At 42.2% G+C, this 24189-nt stretch overlaps 1 protein-coding gene across 1 annotated transcript; it reads right to left on the bottom strand.

Annotated features, from left to right (window-relative positions):
• Positions 1 to 3120: 3120 nt before the first annotated feature.
• TMX4 (thioredoxin related transmembrane protein 4) lies at positions 3121 to 22432 on the bottom strand. Its single transcript, XM_066639110.1, has 8 exons — positions 22227 to 22432; positions 15040 to 15155; positions 13133 to 13178; positions 12048 to 12176; positions 10842 to 10887; positions 8741 to 8842; positions 7219 to 7276; positions 3121 to 6269 (listed from the first exon to the last, which is right to left on the bottom strand). The coding sequence occupies exons 1-8, from the start codon at positions 22430 to 22432 to the stop codon at positions 5992 to 5994; spliced, it is 981 nt and encodes a 326-aa protein (XP_066495207.1). The 3' UTR covers positions 3121 to 5991.
• Positions 22433 to 24189: the final 1757 nt, after the last annotated feature.

Below are 24189 nucleotides of genomic sequence, written 5' to 3'. Positions count from 1 at the left end.
CAGTAGCCAATGGGGGGGTAGGCAAGGGAGCCAGTGCAGGGATTTGGTCCAGGCCCTGAGCCATTTGATAGCATTGTGCTATAATACCACATTCATCTCTAGCCATGCCATTGATCTTCAGGGAACTGAAGATCTTCCCATATGCTGCCAGAGTAGCAACTCAAAACACCACATTCCCATTTCAATGCAAGTCTTGTTCTTCCACAAATTTCAAGGCCTCTATCATGTCACTTGCTGAAACATTACCACCATTAGTGAGGTTGAAGTTTAAGCTTTTTGAAACAGTTTAATCAGTTGTGGCCACACTGTTACACAACCTTTGATTTGAATGAAGTCAGTCTGTGGTCAGTCTAGATTAGAAACTAGGGTCACTGTGAGCACTTGGCACTTTCAAACACAGACTTCTATTACTTAAGTGATGTCCTTTCACAATGTATCCTTAAGTTCTCAGCATTTGGGTCCATCTTGGAAGATCTGTGGAGCTGTCACTCAATATTCACTCAGTGGCAAGCCGTCTCTGCACTTCTCATCTAGTTGCTAGTGATGACTAGCATGACTCGCTCATCACCACTCCTGCAAACCAGTCATAGTATGTCAGGAACCTAGCTCATAATTAAGCTACTGATAAACTGATTGTGATAAATGATTCGTTCATGGAACTGATGCATCTGCAAAACCTAAGCCAAATACTGTACTGTGAAAACTCCAATGTAATGTGAGCCAGGAACTGAACAGGTTTTTTTATTTCCATTTAATTGTAGAACTTTGAGACAAAGAACTCAAAAAGGTGGATTACAGAAGGAAAACTCCATTCAGGATGTTTGGAGGTTATTTAGTACTGCTATGTGGGCTTCATTAAATGCCATAATGCTGAAGAGTAGTGTCAAGAGGGTTATACAAGACAAAAAGGCATTTTAAAGAGAAAGTCTAGAACAAATAGTCATGAGTGCAAGCCAAAAGCTATTTTTACAATAAGGGCATGTCAAGAAGGAATTGGAACAAAATAGCTTAAGATAAAATAGCCACCTTTGTCTCAGCCCCTTGACTGCAAAAGCTGTGTCATATTTTGAGATCAGCTCCTATTGCATAGCATGAAATGAGCTAAGTTCACAGCTACAAGGAGGATCTAAACCTACCGCTTTGAGTTCAAGCATGAAGGCGTCAACTTCCAACCAAAGCATCAGATGAAAAATTATCTACCTCTTGACACCAGCATGAGGTTTAGGATAACATCTAGAGGGATCCTGAAAATAAGCCATCCCAATTGTTACAAGCCATAGAAACCCTAGTGAAGTAGTAGTATTACATTTTCCATGTTAGAATCAGATATTAGCCCAAACCTAAATACCTCCAGACCAGACGGAAAGCTCTTCAACCTCTCTAGACTGAGAGCAAAGTCCAAAATCCAGCTGAAATGTCTGCGAGACTTGCTCTTTGCCAATGATGCAGCTGTCACCACCCACTCTGCCAAAGATCTCCAGCAGCTCATGAACTGTTTTAGCAAGGCCTGCCAAGACTTTGAACTGACAATCAGCCTGAAGAAAACACGGGTCATGGTTCAGGATGTGGACTCAACTCCCTGCATTGCAATCTCTGCACATGAGCTGGAGGTTGTCCATGACTTTGTGTACCTTGGCTCAACGATCTCCGACACTCTTTTTCTAGATACCGAGCTAAACTAATGCATCGGTAAAGCAGCTACATTTTCCAGACTCACAAAGAGTCTGGTCCAACAAGCTGACAGAACATACCAAGATCCAGGTCTATAGAGCTTGTGTCTCGAGTACACTTCTGTACTGCAGCGAGTCATTGACTCTTCGCTCACAATAGGAGAAGCTGAATGCTTTCCACATGCGCTGCCTCCGACACATCCTCGATATCACCTAGCAGGACAAAGTTCCAAACAACAGTCCTGGAACGAGCTGGAATCCCTAGCATGTATACACTGCTGAAACAGAGACGCCTGCATTGGCTTGGTCATGTCGGGCAATGGTCGGATCCCAAATGATCTCCTTTATGGAGAACTTGTGCAGGGAAAGCGCCCTACAGGTAGACCACAGCTGCGATACAAAGACATCTGCAAGAGGGATCTGAAGGACTTAGGAATGGACCTCAACAAGTGGGAAACCCTGGCCTCTGAGCAGCCCGCTTGGAAGCAGGCTGTGCAGCATGGCCTTTCCCAGTTTGAAGAGACACTTGCCCAACAGACTGAGGCAAAGAGGCAAAGAAGGAAGGCCCACAGCCAGGGAGACAGACCAGGGACAGACTGCACTTGCTCCCAGTGTGGAAGGGATTGTCATTCCCAAATCCGCCTTTTCAGCCACACTAGATGCTGTGCTAGAACCACCATTCAGAATGTGATACCATAGTCTTTTGAGACTGAAGGTTGCCAACAACAGATATGCTTACTTGGAAGCAAATCTCAAGAAGTTGAAAGGACTTCCCCTAAAGCAGGTGTGCAAGGGACAGCAACTTTGGAGTACACATCTTCAGTGTGATTACAATGGCTTGCTATACAGTCTTTAATAAGCATATCAAAGACAATTATCCATCAAATCCATGTAATTCTTGTGTGAAACTAATACAGGTCTTGTTTATGGAATTTGATGTTTATCAGGTGTTTTTACTTGCTGGTCCTACTGGTTAATTTGGGGTTTTGGGGGAGGTTGCTTTATTACTGTGAGCTGCCTTGAGGCCATCTTGTTGAATGGCGATATATAAATGTTATATTAAGATAGCTAGCTATGGAAAAATTAGCTGATGCCTACTATTCAATAGGCAGTCAAACTCAATGTAAGTAGTCTGTCTCCAGTACAAATACAACAGTCTGTTTCCCATCCTGCACTTTGGGCCACAAGGATCAAATAATATCCATGAGGCTTTGTTTACAACCAAATCCAGTCTATTCACAGAACTACACAACTGAAAAGGGTTCAATCTACTATAATATATTGCTCTAAGTTATTCTGGTGGACACTGTCTAGGTCTGCTACAAAGAACATAATGTTGCCCATATTGCATTAAACATTTTGATCAAGCATCAATTGTTTGATCAAGCATCAATTGTCATGTTTTCAGCATGACATGTTTTTGACACAATTAAGTCGAACACACAAAATGTAATAAATAAAATTTTATAGTTAGCAAGGAAATAGACATTAGTGGCATTTTTAATATAAACAGTCTTGAATATTTCACTTAAAAATCATGTCACATAAGCAATCATTTAGACTAAACAATCAGAAGCACAATATTGCATTTTTCCAGCAATATTTGTTTCAAAGCAACAACCGAGTACGAGCATACTTATTTGCTTATCCAGTGCAAACCTTTTTAGGAATCATTTTGAAATTGTTCTCCTCCACCTTTTGGAAACTTGGCACCATTAAATAGTTGGGCATCCATGCAAGGTAAACTCTTGATGCAACCCCATGGACCCAAGTTTATTTACACATAGTTGTTGATTGTTTCAAGAGCACTTAACTCCCTTTTTGGTGTGCTAAGATAGGCTACTTCAGTACTCAAGTTTAGACATCTGTAAGTGTCCTTGTATATTCTAAGCCAGTCTAATCAGTACCATAACCCTCATATCCATATCTTGACAGCAAGCTAAACTGAGCAATAAATTTTAACTGAGTTGAAGACCCAATGAACGGAATTTCCTTTTATGGAATATTCATGAGGCCAATGCTACAACTCCAATAGTGCAACAAAAATAAGAATGTATTCATGAGGATGGCAACGAATACTACAAAGTGCTGAGGACTGACCTGTTAAGAACATGGCAGCTTACTTCTGGACTAGTTTATTTGGAACAAGATCACCTTCAATTAAACCTGACTTTCAAGATTAGATTGCAATCTATTGAGTACTTAACAGTTCCAGTACTGTCTAATACCTGCAGGTCAAGAACACTTTTCCTCCAAAAGTTTTTAATAATTATCCACACATGCACATGCATGAGTGGTCTTGCAAGATATGAACTTTGTTCATGTACACACAGCACTGAACTAAGAGTAAAGGCTGCAATTAAGATAGATTCCACACACAACAAATAGATGGCAGCCCAATAGCTATGTTCTATCTTTCATTACAAAGATTGAAAGGTCAACCTGCAATGGCCAAATATTGTTTTGTACCTTAAAATAAGCTTGGTCACACTGCTAAGGCATTTTATTGATATAATTACAGAAAAATTAAGAGTATTCTTGGCACTTTTAGTAATGCAAAATGTACACTTAGTATACAATCTAGCTGTTCAATTGAAACAATAATAAGTCTTTAAATGTAGACTTCTCAATCATGCTGTGCTTAAACTGGAGTTGTTAATATTTTCAAGTCACATCAACCCATGTATCAGTATTTTTGCCATAGGTGTAGGTGACATAGGAACACCCTACTGCTAGGGTACTATACTACTAGGAATACCATATTCTACCAGGAATACACTAGTTATTTCAAATTCATCCAATGCACTTGAGTGCACTAGCACCTATAGGCAGGACACACTGGACTTATCACAACTTGAAAAGTGGTAAGATGCAAGTAATTTTTCAACTTGCTTTAAGCCTATTTGTGCAGAACCAAATGAAGACCTGGTACAGAGCTTATGAAGTTGCCATAGTTTAATGCAGAGAAAGTACCACCAAGAACCTTCATTTAATGTCCTCTGCTTATAAAAGCCACAAGAAGAGCTTCAACATTACGCAAAATATTACAGCCATTCCATTTGACTATGGGAAGCTGGGCTTGACAACCTATCATTTGTTTAGTGAAACAACCTTAACTATGGAAATTGAAGGCTATGTCCAATAACAAACTGCCATTCATTCTTGGGTCTGGACACCCTGTCCCCCAGCTAGCCAATTACACTGTCACTAAATGTATGGCGTCATTAATAGCTTTGAACTCATTCCACCCTGTAAGCTTCATTCATACCAATACCATACCACAGACAGCATTTACCTGCAATGCCAACAGCCACCATTATGCTCAAATTATGTCATTATAATATATTGATCCATATATGGGATGTATGGCAAAGTTAGCAAACTTGCTTAACCATTTACAAATGGCTCTGTTAAATAAGAGAATGAGCACCATTAAAATAGTTTCAAACACCCTTCATGCTTCGACCATTTCAACACCTTAAATTGTCTGAGACCTAATAGTTTGGTCAGTAGGAATAAACTTAATCCAGGAATCAGACAACATATTTTAAGATAAACAGAAAACATTTTGTTTTCTAATTCTGCTATGTGGTGGTCCACCTTACATAGGAATGCACATTGAACATCTCAACATTATTAAAGCTGTCTTGAACAGCCTCATGTATGGTTAGCAAATTAGGATGGAAACTATACACTAATATAGAAAAACAAAGACGTGCATGTTTTAAAAAATGCTTATTGAATACGTCAGCATACCTGAAGTGAAATCTTATTGCTTATACTTAATTCATACTAGGGTCTGCACCTAATGCTACAAGCCTACACTGCAATACATGTAAGCTCAACAGCTGACAAACATAATGATACAGCATGCATGTGTTCATATATTCAATGAAACTGGTAACATCTGCAAACTTAGGTCTGCTAAAGAGATGTGATAACTTTTTACTAGATGACTTCCAATTCTTTAACTGGCTTGCAGCAAAGCACAAACACAATATGGGAACACAGAACGTTTACACATGTAACTCCTAGCTTATGACACCCCTTTAAGGAAAAGCCTCTCAACCATTTCTATTGCGCCTGCAGTATAAAATAAAATTGTGCATTTGATTGTCATGGCTATATGCTCAAAAGAAGAATTTTCCTCCAGAACAAACATTAGAAAACATTGGCCCAAAACCACAGAAATAGCCTACTGGTGCAAAGCATGGGTTTACTTAAAACAGTTCACAGGTCAAGCTTTTGGCTTCAGCTGCAGTCCAGGAGGGTCCCCTGATGCTTCTTTGGTCCAGACAGTCCAAGGACATAACCAATTGCACTATAATCCATCAGCATCTGCGGGGCTTTTACGTTGCCTTACAGAACTTTGCTCAACTTGGTCAGATGCCTGGTTCTCCAAGTCATCTTCTGTTGCAGATCCTTCAACTGCAGAGTCATTCAAGGAGTTGTCCCCAGACTCATCTTCTCCATCTTCCTCATCTTCTCCATCTTCCTCATCTTCTCCATCAGACAATTCCTTTCCTGTTACTGGTTCTCCTGTCATTTGTTCTAATGTCTCCCCTTCTTCCAGTGTACCATTGCCTTGGTCCATAAATTCTAGTGGTACAAAGGATTGAGAAAAGCAAACAGAATAACTTGTTATAGAAGTGTTTTGTCACAATTTTACTACAGAAGTAGGCAACTCCTAGTTTCCTTCCTGTCTGGGTCAGCTGTCTCACCTTCCTTGCAAATTGGAGGAAGAGGAGCCTGGGCAGACTCAGCTGGAAGTGCATGGTGGGGGTGAGGGAGGGAGTGGATGAGACACCAACTGATCTTCACCAGCACAGGAAGCTTGGAATGGTAGCAAAACAGATGTGGGGCAGCCAGGCAGTAGCCAAAACAACCAGAGAGTGGATGGTGGTCTCAACTAGTAGTGGCCATTGTGAGTCCCTGGACTCCACCTGGGTAACAGTGGAACATCATCAGGCCTGCCTCACTCAGGCCCTCCCCTCATGCACATCTGGCTCCTATGCAAATGAAAGTTGCTGACCCTGAGCAGTTTTCACAGTGTACACTGTACTCCCACACAATTCTAGAAACTATAGTATTAAGAAGAGATGACATTACCCCATGTGTGTTGATATGCAAAGAATCACACTGTCTCAGATATTAGGTTCCCAGTTATTTCAAGTGCTGCAGTTGTCATCAGCCTCTGTGGCTGCTACTGTACCAGAGGGATGTTTTTCTTCTGCATATCTGGGTATGGTTGCTAAGTTAAAGTGGTGCACAAACACACATGCACACCATATGAACCTGGTATTACTTGCATGATACAATGAGAAGTTACCTAGTTCATAAGATACAAGCATGATGAAAAATATGGCCAGGTGATGCTCTAATCAAATAGCTTAGATACACAAATTCAACCACCAATGAAAGATGACCTGTCCAGCTTTCAAAACAAACTTTGCAAAATCATCTGAAAATCAGGTTGCTTGTCATCATCGATTCCATCTCAAAGAAAAAACCTCCTAGGCGGAGCATCAGTTCTTGCTTATGAACTCACCTGATTCTTCTGGTTTGGATTTGGGTGGCCAAATGCAGTCAGAAAGCAAAACCAGTATCTGAAACCAACAACCTTTAGCATTAATGTTTTATAAGGACCTCTGTTAGAATCATATCTGTTATGCGAAATAGGTAGCTCATACTACTAACTTTGCAGAGTTGTAGGGATTACAGTTAAAGGATGTCAAGTACCACAAATGCTCAAAAGCATCATATAATGCTATGTATTACTATTACAAACCAATTTATAGAAGAGTTTAATTACTTCTTGAAGTTTTAAGAATACCAGGCATGAAACCAGCCAAGAATTGGTTCACCCAGGAAGCTTCTCACCCAGGAAGCTTCAACAAGCTTGATACAATTGGTCTGGTTAGACACTGGCCACCTTGATGCATCACCCAGAATCAAATATTTCCACAAGAGGCCAGAACATGGTTATTCCTCCTAATGTTGGAATAGATCCCAGATTTTGCTTCGGGACTCAATGACTAAAGACTTTCTGTATCTCACTATACTTGAAAGTTTATCTGTTCACCAAGTTCACGTCAAAGTGTTTCACTATGAGTAAGAATGAGACACCAAGCTTACTCTCGCATACCTGGCAATTGGTAAGCAAGAAAATTCTAAACACAAGAGATTAACTAGTTTTAGCCTCCATTCAGCTCACTTTTTTAGTAGTCCCCTCAACAGTAATGAAACTTTCATACTGCAAAAGCATTAGTTTTTACAGAGCAGAACACATTTGTTTCAATGACTTCACTTTATAGAAAAAATGCAATCGCCTAAAAAAGGAGAAACAGCTTAATATTAGGGAAGAGAAGGTTCCCAAAGGAACGTATAAAAGCAACCTTCCAAATAGTGCAGGGTTAAGCACCACTGGATTCACTCTGCATCTCTTCAGTTGTCTCCTGAAAGTCTATAACAGTTTGTCATTTTAAGGAGTCTGAAATTAACACAAATTTGTGTGCTAGGCTCATATTCTCCATTGTAGCCTAGCATCATGTGTTGCCAAGTACTACAGACTTGATTTTTGTCTGTATCCACATTTGCTCTTTCCTGATCTCTTCGTCTAATTTCAAAGCAATAGGCCATGCTGAATGCCATCTTCCACTCTCCAATGAGAATGTTCTCTCCCCAGCCAAGTTCCTCTTCCATCATCACCTTCCTCCTCATTCAAGTGAGGAATGTTCTACCTCTCAAGTGTTCTCCACATACTTTGTTTCAGTGAATTACCATACCATTAAGACATTCGCTCCACAGCCATGAATGGGTGAGTCAGTTACAAACAAGCACTCCATTCTAAGACATTAATAACTACACACCAAATATTATAAGTCAGCATTCATTTGGCTATTTATTTATTCCTGCTCAAATTGATTTCTTCTCTGCACTAATGAATTACTTCAAACCAAGTCAACGCTGAAGACATGTTGACTTCAGATAATTTTACTGTAGCTAAAAACATGCCTGTATTTTTTTTCCTTAAAACTAAGAATGAAGTGTACAAAAAATTGTGTACTTACCAAGCCCAGAACAAGACCAATCAATAAAGTGGCCAATATAAAGACTGCATAAGAACCCCACACATGAAATCCAAGAGTGCCTGTTAAGTAGGTGTGGATTTGCTGTAAATGGGACAAAAAGATAGTATGAATTCAACCTGGACTGCAAGTACCTTAACCACCAAATCCATGACATGAGACACAGACAACTCAATTGATGGTCATGCATTTAGAAAAATCTTTTGTAACAGAAAAGCATACAAATTCTTACTCAAAATAGTTTAAGGCCATTTCACATGACAAGCTTCAACAGTGTTTCAGCAACACATCATTAATATCTATATTTATCACAAAAATCTCAAGTCATACACAGTCAGCTTTCCATTTAGAAAATAGCAATTGTCCACGTGTTTCTATGGACACAGTGACATCTCTCTAGGTCTTGGTAACTCTACAGTGAACTCTACAGAACTTTAACTTCCTATGCCAAAAATGTAGAGTTAAAAATCAGTCCAAATTAGACAGGGTATCAGTTAGGACTGCAAACATGTGCAATTCTAGTTTCTCTAGCCTTTAGCCTTCATCTCCCTATGCTCTAAAAATACAAAAGTGATAAGCAGAGACTTGGGCAGAATGGTCCAAAACATGGGCCAAATGTGACCCAGCAAGGCCCTTTTTGATGGCCCTCAAAAGCCTTGGTTGCAGCCACCACCAACTGCCTCCTCCTGCTTCAGTGACTTTTCAATCTGCCACTGCCTCTGCAAGGCCCAGAACACCCAAATTGCACAAGAGACATGACTTCCAGTTTCTTCTTCTGAAGCTTCCCCTCAACTTTGAAGGCTTTGCATAGCGTTAAGCCTCGCCTGATGATGGGGGTGCCAGTCCACATTCCTGTCGCTAAGCGACACACAACTGTACATTCATGTATGCTGGAGCACATTTTCCCTTTACTCTGACAATGCGTGGTGCTATTTAAGTACTGAAAAGTATTATTTCTCAGCTAGCAGGAGATGTACGAGATCAAATGTCAAAACAGTGGTAACAGCCCAACTCACTGTTCATATACAGACATTAAAGGAGGTGCTGCTTTATACTTGCCCTCACCTGCTGTTCTACAGCCCAGCCATTCAATCACAATAGGAAAATGAATTTATCTAAAAGTGATTTATCATGCACAAGTCAACACTTTGCCCAAATATCTGAACATAAGATCAAAATTACACAATGACAGCCCCTTCAAAATAAAACTACCATATCCAGAAATAATGATTCACCACTTTACACCTTAACAAGAAGCACACTCTCAACCTTTTTCAAATAGGCTAATAGAAGAACTTTGGAGTGTGTCAGATACAATTCCATAACAGGCAATTTTGAGATGACAATTAGAATCTTATATGGCAATCTTTTTACAGATAAACATTCAACACATCTATATTCTTAATGTTACTTTACACAAAGGCACACAGATGGCAGGTTTCCTTTTACGAACATGTGTATGTTTATATATAGAGATGACAGGTTTCCTTTTACAGACATAGTGCCCTGGCTTCCTAACTGCAGCTATCTACACACATTAATATCACTGATATTTTACCCTTTGCAGCTTCATCTGCAACTATTCTGAAGCCAAAATAATTGTGAATTCATTTTAACCACACAGTGTTCAATCAGAAGTTGATACTATTTCAATTCTAAGTAAGGCTACTGCTGTGTGTTCCAGCCTCCAGCATACAACATTAAACTAAAATTAGTTTCATCCATTAAGTAGCTAATAAAGTTTTTCTGCAAGGTATGCTTTTGGAGCATAAAAACATTTTTCTGTTTTGACAGTATGGTTTAGGAGCTAAAGTTAAAGAAATAAAGTTGGATATACAACCCAAATCATGCCTTAGTTATGAAGCTCATGAGGTAGTTGAGGTATTGATCAAATTCAAAATTCAGTGTCTCATTATGAGCAGCATGAAGCTCCTCCACGGATTCATGGGCTATGTCACATGCCATCAGAATTTGACTCACCTATGCCTTAATTTAAGTACAATGCTAGCCTCAGAACTTTCTTGCTAAATAGAATGATCTGCTAGCCCTTTATCACTTACTAAGCATTATTTTCTTTACTCACCCTGATCCACCCAGATAAATGGAAAAGTCCTGACATTCCATGCATCCTAATAAGGAAAAATCATGCAGTTTCAATAATTTGATTTAGAACACTTGCTGTATCCACAGCAAAGATTCTGTAGCAATAGTGCAGTATTTTACATGCGTGTTGATCTGCTATGCTAATTTGGCATCACTGAGTCACAAGAACCTCTACAGTACAATTGAATTATCAGAGAACCACCAATTGTAGAAAGTTCTGACATTTAAGATGCATTTTTGTTACCATTAAAAAACCAAGATTTATTCTAATTATATAAAGTTGTGTGTTAATCATCCACTCTTTTGCAGAACCTCATCTACTAGGTAGATTTTATGCTTCATGCAACAGCAGAATTCACAATCCACTTCTCCAATTTTAAATTGAAACAGCTCAATGAACAACTTTGATGCAATTTTATTTGCCACTGTTCATAAGTTTTGTGCTGTACTTTAATCTATTCCACATATACTACCACAGACTGTTTCAAAACTATAAGCAACATGTAGTGTCATTGTGCTTTCATTGTTTAAAAATGATAGATCCAAATTGCAGTGTAGGATCCACATTGTACCACTGATGAAAAATACAGTCAATTTTTGGTATCCGGAGCAGTGAAGTGCCTGGAAAACCAAACAGATACTGAATCAGCGGATATGGAATCACTGATCAAATTGACACGTATACCTTCCAATTCAAAATGGCTGTCACAAGATCCTGGGATTGATTTAGAATGGCCTTGAGGCTTCAGAATGGCTGTGGATAGATGAGACCAGACTACGAATGGTGCAAAGTAAGCACACACATACCATGGATAAACAAATCCATGGGAATGGACTGCACAGATACCAAGACTGACTGTACCTCTGGCACCAGCTGCTATTTGTCCTGGAAGAGATGATGCCATTGTGTCAATGGCAGCTTCCCTCCAGGGACAAACAGAAGCTTTAGAAGGTCTTAACATCTAGGATAAATTGTTTCCTGATGCCACAGCACTGTGCATTTTCCACTAGTGATAGTCAATGATGTGAAGCAGTTAGACTGCACAACACCACGATATCAGGAAACAAATTATCCTGGACATTAAAAATTTGAAGAGCGAATAACACACTTGGTTACTATTTTTGGCAGTAACCACATATTTAGCAATCAAGTTCTGGCATCAGGCAAGGTAAGTTACATAGTTACATTATAGATGATGGAGACTTCCATCCTGCTACAGGTTCTACGGCTTCCCACTTTCTCTCTAATATATAGCCTTCCAGATCTTCTAATGTCCTTGAGCCACGATATCTCCGAAAAACTCCATCCTTTGCACTGAAAAAGATAGCATCTTAGGAATGAAATACCTAGATAACTATATAGAAGGAAGGATCCTGTAATCATATAAAAACTACTACTCAGCAATACAGAAGTGTGATGGCTACATTCGGTAGCAGGCAAAAACCAGAATTCAAGCAAGTCCTAAAAACTATAATTTTCAACACTGTCTGAAAGTAAACTTCACCCCAAGCTACTGTAGACAAACACTACACAAACTGAAGAGTTCCAAAAAGCATTAACTTTAAACCACAATGCTCCCAACATCTAACAGTGATGTTAGAAGGAAAGGGAGGGCAAAAAGTTCATACTGCCATTCCTCTCCCTAGTTCTCATTCTTCCAATCAACTTGGAAAGGAGCAAAAGATAAAAATAAAACATGCGAGAGAATGGGAATGGGCTTCTAAAGTAATGATCAGCAATCCAAGAGAATGAATGGATCACTTGAGTGGTCTTCTGACTAAGCAAAAAGTTAGATGAGCAAACCCTGTAGGAAACCAAAGCACCATATTGGTCCTTCCCTTCAAGGAGAAGAATCTCATAATACTTTCAAGAGGAAGGAATTCTCCTTGACTTGAAAGATGAATGTACACTGCTTGCATCAATGGCTGTCCAATTTCTCCATTCTGTGAGCAAAAGAAATCCTGTGCTGAGGTAGCACTAATGGACCAAGAAAATGAGTCCAGTTGCATGCAGGAACTATACTGCTCTTGAAAAATCTTGACATCTAATCCACCAAATACTATAGCCATTGTTCCATCAAAAGAAACAGTAATTCTGTTGGTAAAGTTTCCCAAGCCACCATAAAGTTTTCAAAACTGATTGACTCATCAATTCATATATTTTCACTATCCAACTTCATCTTCATCCCCATCAACCTAAAATCATGCACAGGTTTCATATAACAGCAGCAAACAATTGTCAGTTTTAAGCAGGTGAAGTCAGATACTTACTGATAAATAGTAGGAAGTGTAGTAACAAAGAAACGACCACTTACACCTAAAGAAGCAAAGAGTTTTAGTATAATTATTTCAAGTGCATTAGCTTGCCTTTCTAGAGATTAGAGTCTAACCAGTCTAATCATTAGATAGATGAACCACCATCACATAATACAATTAGCACTGATGTTTCCAATACAATAAATTTTATAATATGGTCCATTTTGTATTGTATCCAGAGCAGATTTTCAGAACTAGCTATTAGTTCTTGTTTCTAGACCAGTCTTTCTTCAACTGTGTGTTGGGACCCACTGGGTGGGCTGCCAGACAATTTCAGGTGGACTCCCATTCATTTCAATGTGTATTTTATTTTTAATATATTAGACTTGAGGGTACTATAGTATGTAACTGAATTAGGGGCAACATTATAGGTCTGTACTTTTAACAAGCTACTGTATATGCTTTTAACAATTATAGCCAATGGGGCTTACTCCTGGGTCATTGTGGATAGGATTGCAGCCTTGGGGATGTTTGGGGGACTTTTAAACAGATCAACAACTGCCTGGGTGGGTTCTTCTTTATTTTAAACAAATGTTATACTTACTGTAAACTTAATTTGATTTTGTTGTTTGGGGGTGTCAAAATTTTTTTCCTGCTTAATGATGTCACTTCCGGCCATTACATCACCTTTCAAGTTAATGACATCACATCCAGTAGGTCCCAATATATTTTAAAATTTTAAAAACTGGGTCCCAGTGCTAAAGGGTTTGAGAACCACTGTTATAGATTTTTGGGGTTCCAAGCATACTTTGCAAAGGTCTGTGTACCCTAATAGTATCACCAACAGCAACAGATTAGTGGCAAGTATGAAGCAACAACATGGTAGCCACTCCATTCTGTTCAGCATTGAAAACAGCATCTATAATGGAGGATTTAACTATGTAGGTTTTGACAACTGTCTCAAACTAAAAGATGTAAAGTCACAAGGTACTGGTCTGTAGCGTACTGCAAACACTAAGTGAGCAAAAGAGATGGACGATATCCTTCAAAATGAATGAATGAGCCTGTTTGTTACTGCTGATATGTTCATCCATTACACAGTTTATATGTGCAGCTTGGCAGCAGGGAAGTCCAGACATTTACAAGAGCAGCAGACTAATCCTTAAGCTAAATTACATAACTCAGACAATGCATGGAAGCATTTGAAAGGGCTTGAAGTATGCCAAGTAGGAACTGCCCTCAGAAGGTCTTGAATAGCAAACTATTCCTGCAGAGGGACAGAAACATGCATGTAGGCATTGCACACTGTTTCCTTCACAGCCATGTAGCTCCAACACTCAGAAATCCTAGGAGTCCAGAGATCATGTCTGATACCACTGAGCATACAAAAATGCTGAGGAGCTGCCAGGCAGCATGTGAAGGGGTCTGAACAGTAGAATCACCACAACTCAAGAGGAGAAACGTGAAGTGAAAATGAGGAGACAGCCTTTGAATTGCATACAAAGATGGGTCAGTATACCACCAGTGAATTACCTGGTAGAAAACTCAGAGTCTAAATTCATTTACACTTGTACCATTATAAACAGATACCTCCATCACCCCTTTTGCTACGAAGGTTTCGCTTCCCTTGTTTTATAGTCAATATGACCATGAACACTGCGCACCAGCTTAAACACAATGGAATTAGCTAGTACTCAAGTTATCCTGCTCACACAATGGCAGCCACTTTCCAGTATAGAAAGGAGGATGTCAAATTCTTAAGCAGCCAGCTGTAGAAGTAGAGTTCATGGACTTTGACAAATGCTGACTTTCAGCTTTAAACATTAACAATGCACAGAGGTGAGGAATGTACCTTGCAAAGTTATGCTACACATTTAGTCTTATTTACTCATCTATTTTCTACAAGTCTGGTTTATCCTTACCTGGTTCCTGAGTGACATCTACTTTGCCCACACTGATTTCAAGATTATCACTATCCTTTGCAAAAGCCTCCCACGCAGATTCCATCTGCTGACAAGCAGGACACCAGGGGGCATAACTAAGAAAAGTGACAGTGAGATCCAAATGTTAGACATATTATTAAGAACCAGTGTTTCCTGCATAATTACAGTTCTACTTCTATGAAACTTAACTTCACTTAGCCTGTCCCTGCCCCCTCTGAACACACCATCCCTCTAGCTTTTGAAAGGAAATTTCTAGCTCTGAGTACCAGAGGACATGCATGTGGTCCTGTTGCACTTTCCTCAGGGTGGGACCCTTTGAGCTTGATGGGTCTTCTGAACAAACAGGCATAGGATTGTGCTATAAGCACCAACCAGTACTTACCAGTGGAATCACAACTTTAAGTCTTTTTAACATTCGGTTACACAGGCTTATTCTGATACACCTGTGTATCAAATCTGTGTGCCTCACAAGAGACAAAGACAACTGTGTTCTAAATAAGCTAGAAAAGCTACACCAACTATTTTTGGTCCTTAAAAATGCTTTAACTTCAGGTTACACTGCACAAAGAATAAAAGAAGCAATATCCTGATCCCTGTGCCTCTGGAATCAGAGCATGCACAGAGTGCAAAAGACCAGCAAACGAATTCCACAGAAAACACATAAAATGTCTGGCTTGGTCCTGGCAATAATTGCTGTTTGTTTTTTCCTTTTGTTTCACACCCTCATTCAGCCACAACTAGGGGTCCAGAACATCAAAAAGCCCTCTGCCTTCAACAGGCAAAACCACTTAATCTGTTTTCAAAGGATCCAGATGAACATGCAACTTCAAGCGTCTCTGCATCACCACAGGGACCTATGTTTCTTTGTGCTATTGCTTGTACGCAATGTGTTTGGGAAACACCCCCCCCCCATTTGCCAAACCCAAAGTTTTTACAATTTTAAATTGATTTTGGATATTTATGATTGAAAAGCAATACAGTAGGAAACCAGCTGCATAGGAGCACTGGAATATACGGTAATCCTTTCGGATTACAACTCACTACTTTGATCTGAGCCACCAACATTAAAGATTGGCAGGAAGTTTCCATGCCCCCACAAATGGCAATGTATCACATGCACAAGGTACCAATGCAGCTAAACAGTAACATCTCCTCCCTCAGACTACAATCATATACACTTAAACAGTAGTATCATTGCATTTAAAGGGACTTAATAAGATTAAGAGCCATTTAGTTATTTGATTCTCTGTAAACCGCTTTGTGAACTTTTAGTTGAAAAGCAGTATATAAATACTGTTAATAATAATGTTAATGTTAAGATTGTGCTGTCAGACAATTAAGTATCTGCAGCGCCATATCAACTATTCCAAATGGTACCTTTAACATTGCCAACATTTAAAATTGAATCATTTCTACAGTCAGAAGAACCTTGAGGACAGCAAGTGGGATATTTATTCTACCAACATAACACTGAAATTCCCTAAGCCTACTATCCTAGGCAGAGTAATGGAATAACCTTGAATTTCTAACACTTTCCCAAGTTGCCAGCCTTACAGCACAACCCTAGGCATGTTTACTCAGAAGTCTCTCTTGGTCTCCCGTATCACCTTCTTACATTTCTTTTGCCACAGTTTATGTTGCTTGTTATTCTCTTCATTAGGGCAAGACTTCCATTTACGGAAGGAAGCTTCCTTGACCTTTATGGCCTCTCTAACTTGTCTGGTTAGCCATGCAGGCACCCTCCTGGATTTAGTGGAGCCCTTCTTTCTGCTGCACCTCTATTACTGTTGTTTTAAGCAGCCTCCATGCACTCTGGAGAGATTGGACTCTTTTTACCTTCCCTTTCAACCTCCTTCTAACCAACCTCCTCATTTGAGGGAAGTCCGCTCGTCAGAAGTCAAGGGTTTTGTGAGAGATTTGCCCCAACGTGCATGTCAAAACGGATCGCAGCATGATCACTGTTCCCCAACTGCTCAGTAACATTGACATCTCTAACCAGGTACTGAGTACCGCACAATATTAAATCCAGAGTCACTTGTCCTCTGGTGGGCTCCATGACTAGCTGCTCTAAGGCACAGTCATTTAGCATATCAAGGAATCTGGTCTCCTTTTCATGACCAGAACACAAATTGACCCAGTCAATATGAGGATAATTGAAGTCCCCCATGATTACAACCCTGTCCCTCCTTGTCACCCCCCTGATCTGTTTCCTCATTTCAAGGTCCCTTTCCGATTTCTGGTCTGGAGGACAAAAGTATGCCCCCATTTTTACATCGCTCCTCAGGCCTGGTAATTTAACCCACAGAGATTCTACGGTGAAGTCAGACCCACCTTCAATCTCGACTTTGCTGGATTCTATCCCTTCCTTAACGTAAACGGCCACCCAACCTCCAACTTGCCCCTCCCTGTCCCCCCTGTAGAGTTTACAGCCCGGGACTGCGGTATCCCACTGATTCTCCGCATTCCACCAGGTTTCCGTTATGCCCACTGTGTCAATGTTTTCCCTTGTCACCAGACATTCCAGTTCTCCCATATTTGCTCGGAGACTTCAGGCATTTGCATAAAAGCATTTGTACACGGAATGCCCCAAGATGGGCTGCTTATTAGCTCCTTTATCCCTGCATCCTCTCATTGTGCCAAACCATCTATCACATCCCATCACGCTACCATTCCCAATTTCTTCTCCTACACTGTCTTTACCTTGTTGTTCTCTAACCTCCCCATCCTCGTCCCATAGGATGCCCCTCGGCTCCTGTTGGCCTTCCCCCAGGGGTCAGTTTAAAAGCTGCTTTGCCACCTTTTCAATGTTATGCGCCAGCAGTCTGGTTCCATTCTGGTTCAAGTGAAGCCCATCCCTCTTGTACAGGCCCCGCTTGTCCCAAAATGTTCCCCAGTGCCTAACAAATCTAAACCCCTCCTCCCTACACCACCATCTCATCCATGCATTGAGACCCCTGATCTCCCTGTGTGTGGACTCAACTCTCCCTTGCTGTGTTCTGCTGCTTTAAGTGGTTTTGTCCCAGCACAGTTTCAATACTTCATAGGCAACAGACCAGTGGTTCCAACCGAGGGCACACATAACCTCAGGGATATGCAACAGGACTTTTGAGGGTACAAGAAAAAAACTGAATGGTACAAAAGGTACATGTCAGCTGTGAGAGATAACACACAGATCAAAAGGTGTGAAATTAATTCAAAATTATATGTGGTAGAGAGGGTTTTCTCTGTTATTTAACTTTGAGAAAAGCCCACATTCCCTCGCTTTATTTTGGCAAATGGTGAGTGTGTTGTGAACATGCCACTATAGTACATGTGCTCAGTAGCATGCCCCTTCACAGGCTCAGCCCTCACTCTCCTCCGCTTCATGAACATTTGAGTGCCATAGCACTGGTACCTCTGTGTGTGTGTGTGTGTGTGTGTGTGTGTGTAAAAGCAGACACCTCAGTCAGTCCAATGAGCAGTGTTCAATTAGTGAGTTCTTCTGAGCAGTGTTCAATTAGTGAGTTCTTCTGAGTCTTCTCTATGTACAGTAGTTTGGCATCATACGTTTTAAATATGGATCAATAGTTGAAAACCAGTACAGTAAAAAGGCTAAAACAATGTGCAAAGTGATCAATCACCAAGAATTTCTCAGGACTGGATTAATAATAAGATGCAATAACCACCTCATTATTCCATTGCTTTTAAATTCCATTAGTGGGTCATTTATTTACAATTACAACAAATCTGAAATAGCCACTACATGAATTAAAAATGTTTTTCCTAATGCTACTGGTACAATTTATGGAAGTAGGCTGTCAAGTAGTACGCAAGTGCAAGAGGGTTGGGAACCACTGTGATAGATTAAGAAAACTGGTTAACACAACAAAAAACTGGTTAAGACAACAGAGCACAACAAGATAAGGCATGCGAGAGGCCAGGTTCATTCCCTTCCCACACACTCCAGCATGAGAAGTTAACTGACTCACACACCCCTTATATGCAGCTGCAACAGACATGTAGATACAATTCAAACAATAACATATTCATCTTTAATCTGGCTCTCAGCCCCCTTATTAAAAAAGGGATACTACCCTCCCTGCCTTACTGGGGTGTGCTTTAAACACTAGAGCAGTGGTTCCCAAACTTTTTAGTACCAGGACCCGCTTAGCTTTATGAGATTAAATAATAAAAGTTACACTTTACCAGCCACCCAAGCCTCTGTTTTTATCCTTTTTACAATGTGGCGGGGGGGGGGGCATATGGAATGTTTGTTGAGCCATTCTGGTGGCCTTGTGTTCCCCTTTGCCTGGCCTTTCGTAAAAGCCACGGCATGGTCACCTACTTATAAGTAAATGCACAGTTTCACTTTCCATAAGGCTCAATACATTTTCCTTGCCAGCTATTAACTTGCCAGTTTCACAACCCCAAGTTCTGCACGAGAGCAGTGGTTCCCAAACTGTGCGTCGGGACCCACTGGTGGGTCATGACCTGATTTTTGGTAGGTCCCATAGTAGCTGAGCAGAGCCTTCAATAAAAACAAAGGCGATGGAAGGATCAGATAACTAATTGCCTCAAGACCTGAGGTTTTTAAAATATCAGAACTGCCCTGCGAAGAGCTCTTGCAGTTTGCAAGCATGCGTAAATATAGGAAAAGCACCTTTTTCAGGAGCATCTTTTTCTGGTTATTATTACAGCAAAATGGCAGATGCACTTCAGTGTCAGTAAGTGTAAAGTCATGCACATTGGGACAAAAAATCAAAACTTCACATACAGGCTGATAGGTTCTGAGCTGTCTGTGACAGATCAGGAGAGAGATCTTGGGGTGGTGGTGGACAGGTCAATGAAAGTGTCGACCCAATGTGCGGTGGCAGTAAAGAAGGCCAATTCTATGCTTGGGATCATTAGAAAAGGTATTGAGAACAAAACGGCTAATACAGTATTATACTGCCGTTGTACAAATCGATGGTAAGGCCACATCTAGCATATTGTGTCCAGTTCTGGTCGCTGCATCTCAAAAAAGACATAGTGGAAATGGAAAAGGTGCAAAAGAGCGACTAAGATGATTACTGTGCTGGGGCACCTTCCTTATGAGGAAAGGTTACGGCATTTGGGCCTCTTCAGCCTAGAAAAGAGACGCCTGAGGGGGGACATGACTGAGACATACAAAATTATGCAAGGGATGGAGAGTGGATAGGGAGATGCTCTTTACACTCTCACATAACACCAGAACCAGGGGACATCCACTAAAACTGAGTGTTGGGAGAGTTAGAACAGACAAGAGAAAATATTTTTTTACACAGCGTGTGGTTGGTCTGTGGAACTCCTTGCCACAGGATGTGGTGACGGCATCTGGCCTGGACGCCTTTAAAAAGGGATTGGACAAGTTTCTGGAGGAAAAATCCATTACGGGGTACAAGCCATGATGTGTATGTGCAACCTCCTGATTTTGGGCTATGCCAGAATGCCAGATGCAAGGGAGGGCACCAGAATGAGGTATCTTGTTATCTGGTGTGCTCCCTGGGGCATTTGGTGGGCCGCTGTGAGATACAGGAAGCTGGACTAGATGGGCCTACGGCCTGATCCAGTGGGGCTGTTCTTATGTACTTGTAAATAGGAAATCTAGAAAAGAATAATATTTTTACTTAAGTATTATAAACCTAGGTGGGTCCCAATAGAGCAGTGATTTTCTACCTTTTAGCACCTCCTCAGTGTGCCATAAAATGAAAAATTGTCAAGGCACACCATCAGTTTTTTTAACAATTGATAAGGTACAACATGCTGCCGCAGGGGCTCACATCCCCCAGTGGCCCTACTAATAAACTACCCTCCCCATCTCCCATGGCACACCTGTGGACCATTCACAGCAAATGAAAGTCACTGCAATAGAGTGTTATTTTTAAAAGTGGCTCCTGCTGCTAAAAAGTTTGGGAGCAACTGCACTAGAGCATTACAGAAATGATCAAAAGCAATACAGTTTCTAACTTTTAAAGAAAAGCATATCTAGCCCTGCAGAACATTTTATACAAGAATCAGGTAACAAAATTGCCTTATATACATATGAATATATTTACACATGAACAGCTAAAAGAGTTATTAAGACTTCTTTCCACACAAAGTGAGGTCAAGAGGCCTTAGCATCATCATAGCCCTGTGGTTCCCAAAGTTTTTTCACTTGCATAGCCCTTGGCAGCCCTTTTCCATAAACTATACCCGATATCAGCAAATTTTTTGTAATTGGTATAGTTTCTGTTCTCTCAAGTTTGTATGATTCCAACCATACGTTATGATATGTTTGTATCTGATCCATATCTGATAATACAGGAATTGATGAAAAGGAACTAGCAGTTGGTGGGGCTTTCCCAGCCAGGGAGCTGCCTTATTGCCTGCCTTGCCAGCCCCACAAGACCTGTCTTTTTCCGGAATTATTCAGCTCTTTCACGCACCTCTAAAGCAGTGGTTCTCAAACTTTTAGCACTGGGACCCACTTTTTAGAATGAGAGCTTGTCAGGACCCACCAGAAGTGTTGACACCAACAACTAGAAAAATTTTTTTCACAATTCTAGGCTGCAATCCTAGCTACACTTACCCAGGAGTAAACCCCACTGACTATCATTGTTTAAAGCAAATATGTAGCAGCCTGTTAAAACTACAGATATGTCACATTTCCCCAAATGCAGCCACATACCATAATAGCATCAAGCCCAATATATTTAAAATATTGAAACAAAATGGGAACCCTCCTGAAACTGGCTCACGATCCACCCAGTGGGTCCTGACCCACAGTTTGAGAAACGAAGACCTTAAGGCTGCAATCTTAACCACACCTTCCAGAGCGTAAGCCCCATTGAACAAAACAGGAGTTACTGCTGAGTAGACCTGGTTAGGTCAGTGCCCTTAAGGTCCGGGTAAGTTGCCCCCTAAGGGGAGGGCTTACAAGTCAGTTACCCCCGGGGGTACACGTACCCCAGGTTGGGGAACCAGTGACACAGCCAATGAATGAGCACAGGCGTGTCACAGGACTACCCACACCCAGAGATCCCAGTGCAGGCAAGGAGGGACGCAGCCAGCCAGCCAGCCAGCCAGCCCAGGGCTGCAGGGGGGACCCCAAGCCCTGCCCGCCCGCCCGCCCGGCGCCGCCCCCCCGACCCCTGAAGGGCCGCCGCTCCCCACTGCCGGCCACTCACAACTCCACCATCCACTGGCCCTCCAGCAGGAGACTCCAGTTGGAGCCGCTCAGCGCTCGCACCCGGCTCTCCGCGTAGGGCTCCTGGGAAGCCGAGGCCAGGGAAAGGGCAGCCACAGCCGCCACCCAACACCGCAGCGGCAGCGCAGGCAGCGCCCCTCGCCCCTTCCCGCCCGCCCCGCTTTGAAGAACAGCCGCAGCCACCATCTTGGGAAGGGCGGGAGGCACCGGAAGTCCGACCGCGGCCGCTCGAGGGGCGGGCCGTCCAGGAGGTCCCTCCGCGCGGCACCCACTTCCGGTCGTATTTCGAACTCCTCCCCCGCCATGTGCGGGGCAAAGAGAGTGGAGCGCCTTGGGGGCCCCGGCTGAGCTCAGGGGGAGGAGTCTGGCTGCAAAATCCTCTGCCTCTCTACTCGGAAGCAAGTCCCATTACAGCCAATGGGGCTTCCTCCCAGGGAAGTGTGGAGAGGATGGCAGCCTCACAGCCCAACCCTATCCAACTTTCCAGCACCGGTGCAGCTGCAATGCAGCCCAGAGGCAAGGGAACAAATGTTCCCTTATCTTGTGGAGGCCTCCATAATTACCACCACCACCCCCAACTACAGAATGCAGTGCACACCCCATTGACACAGCTACACCAGGGCTGGAAAGTTGGCTAGGCCCTCAGTCTCTTTCTATGCACACTGACCTGGGAGTAAGCGCCACTGAACATAGTTGAGCTTACTTCTGAGTAAACATGCCGTGGACAGCACTCCCGTGGACTGCACTATTTATGTGTGTTCCTACACATGCATGGGACTCGTCAGCCTGGGAAGGCAGCTCATCTAAGAGAAGGAAACTGTGACCTCAAACCTCCACTGCCTTGTGGCCATATCCATTTGTGGAAAAGGCTTCAGGAGTCCACCTCAAGGCAAAATCTGGAGCCGGAGTCCCTGAGGCAGTTCGCGGCTGTACACAGTCATGCTCTGGCAACTCCTGCGACGTCGCAGGAACCAACCGTATTGGCCTCTGCCTTTCCATTGGACTATTCCAGCGGCGTGGAGAGGGGGGATTTGCTGCATGGGTAACAGCCTATCCTCCATACCTTCTTTACCCAGGCTTTGCGCACTGGAGAGGACACTCCAACTTCGCCATATGGCGTCGGCACAACACGGGAAGCAGCAGTTTACCAGTACACTTCTGTACTGCAGCAAGTTATGGACTCTTCGCTCACAACAGGAGAGGAAACTGAACGCTTTCCACATGCGCTGCCTTATTCTCGATGCATTTTCAGCATCACCTGGCAGGACAAAGTTCCAAACAACACAGTCCTGGAATGTGCTGGAATCCCTAGCGTGTATGCACTGCTGAAACAGAGACGCCTGCGTTGATGGCCGGATCCCAAAGGATCTCCTCTATGGAGAACTCGTGCAAGGAAAGCGCCCTACGGGTAGACCACAGCTGCGATACAAGGACATCTGCAAGAGGGATCTGAAAGCCTTAGGGATGGACCTCAACAAGTGGGAAACCCTGGCTTCTGAGCAGCCCGCTTGGAGGCAGGCTGTGCAGCATATCCTTTCTCAGTTTGAAGAGACACTTGGCCAACAGACTGAGGCAAAGAGGCAAAGAAGGAAGGCTCATAGCCAGGGAGACAGACCAGGGACAGACTGCACTTGCTCCCAGTGTGGAAGGGATTGTCACTCCCGAATTGGCCTTTTCAGCCACACTAGACACTGTTCCAGAATCACCTTTCAGAGCGCGATACCATAGTCTTTCGAGGCTGAAGGTTACCAACAACACATGCGCATACACACAAACTCAAATTGAACCAAATTTGAGTGAGATGTCAAATTCAACAGCATCTAACTGCACTGGCATACCTAGAAGGTCAAAGGGGTGTGAAATGCCCCAGGGTGCCACACCTGCAGGGACTGTATAGCCTTCCTCACTTTCCCCAGAACATCTCCCCCCCCCCCATATCTGGA

The sequence above is a fragment of the Tiliqua scincoides genome, chromosome 1 (genome assembly GCF_035046505.1).
Source record: "Tiliqua scincoides isolate rTilSci1 chromosome 1, rTilSci1.hap2, whole genome shotgun sequence".
Lineage (NCBI taxonomy): Eukaryota > Metazoa > Chordata > Lepidosauria > Squamata > Scincidae > Tiliqua > Tiliqua scincoides.
Note: the sequence above shows the minus strand (reverse complement) of the source record. Positions and strands in the feature narration are given on the sequence as shown.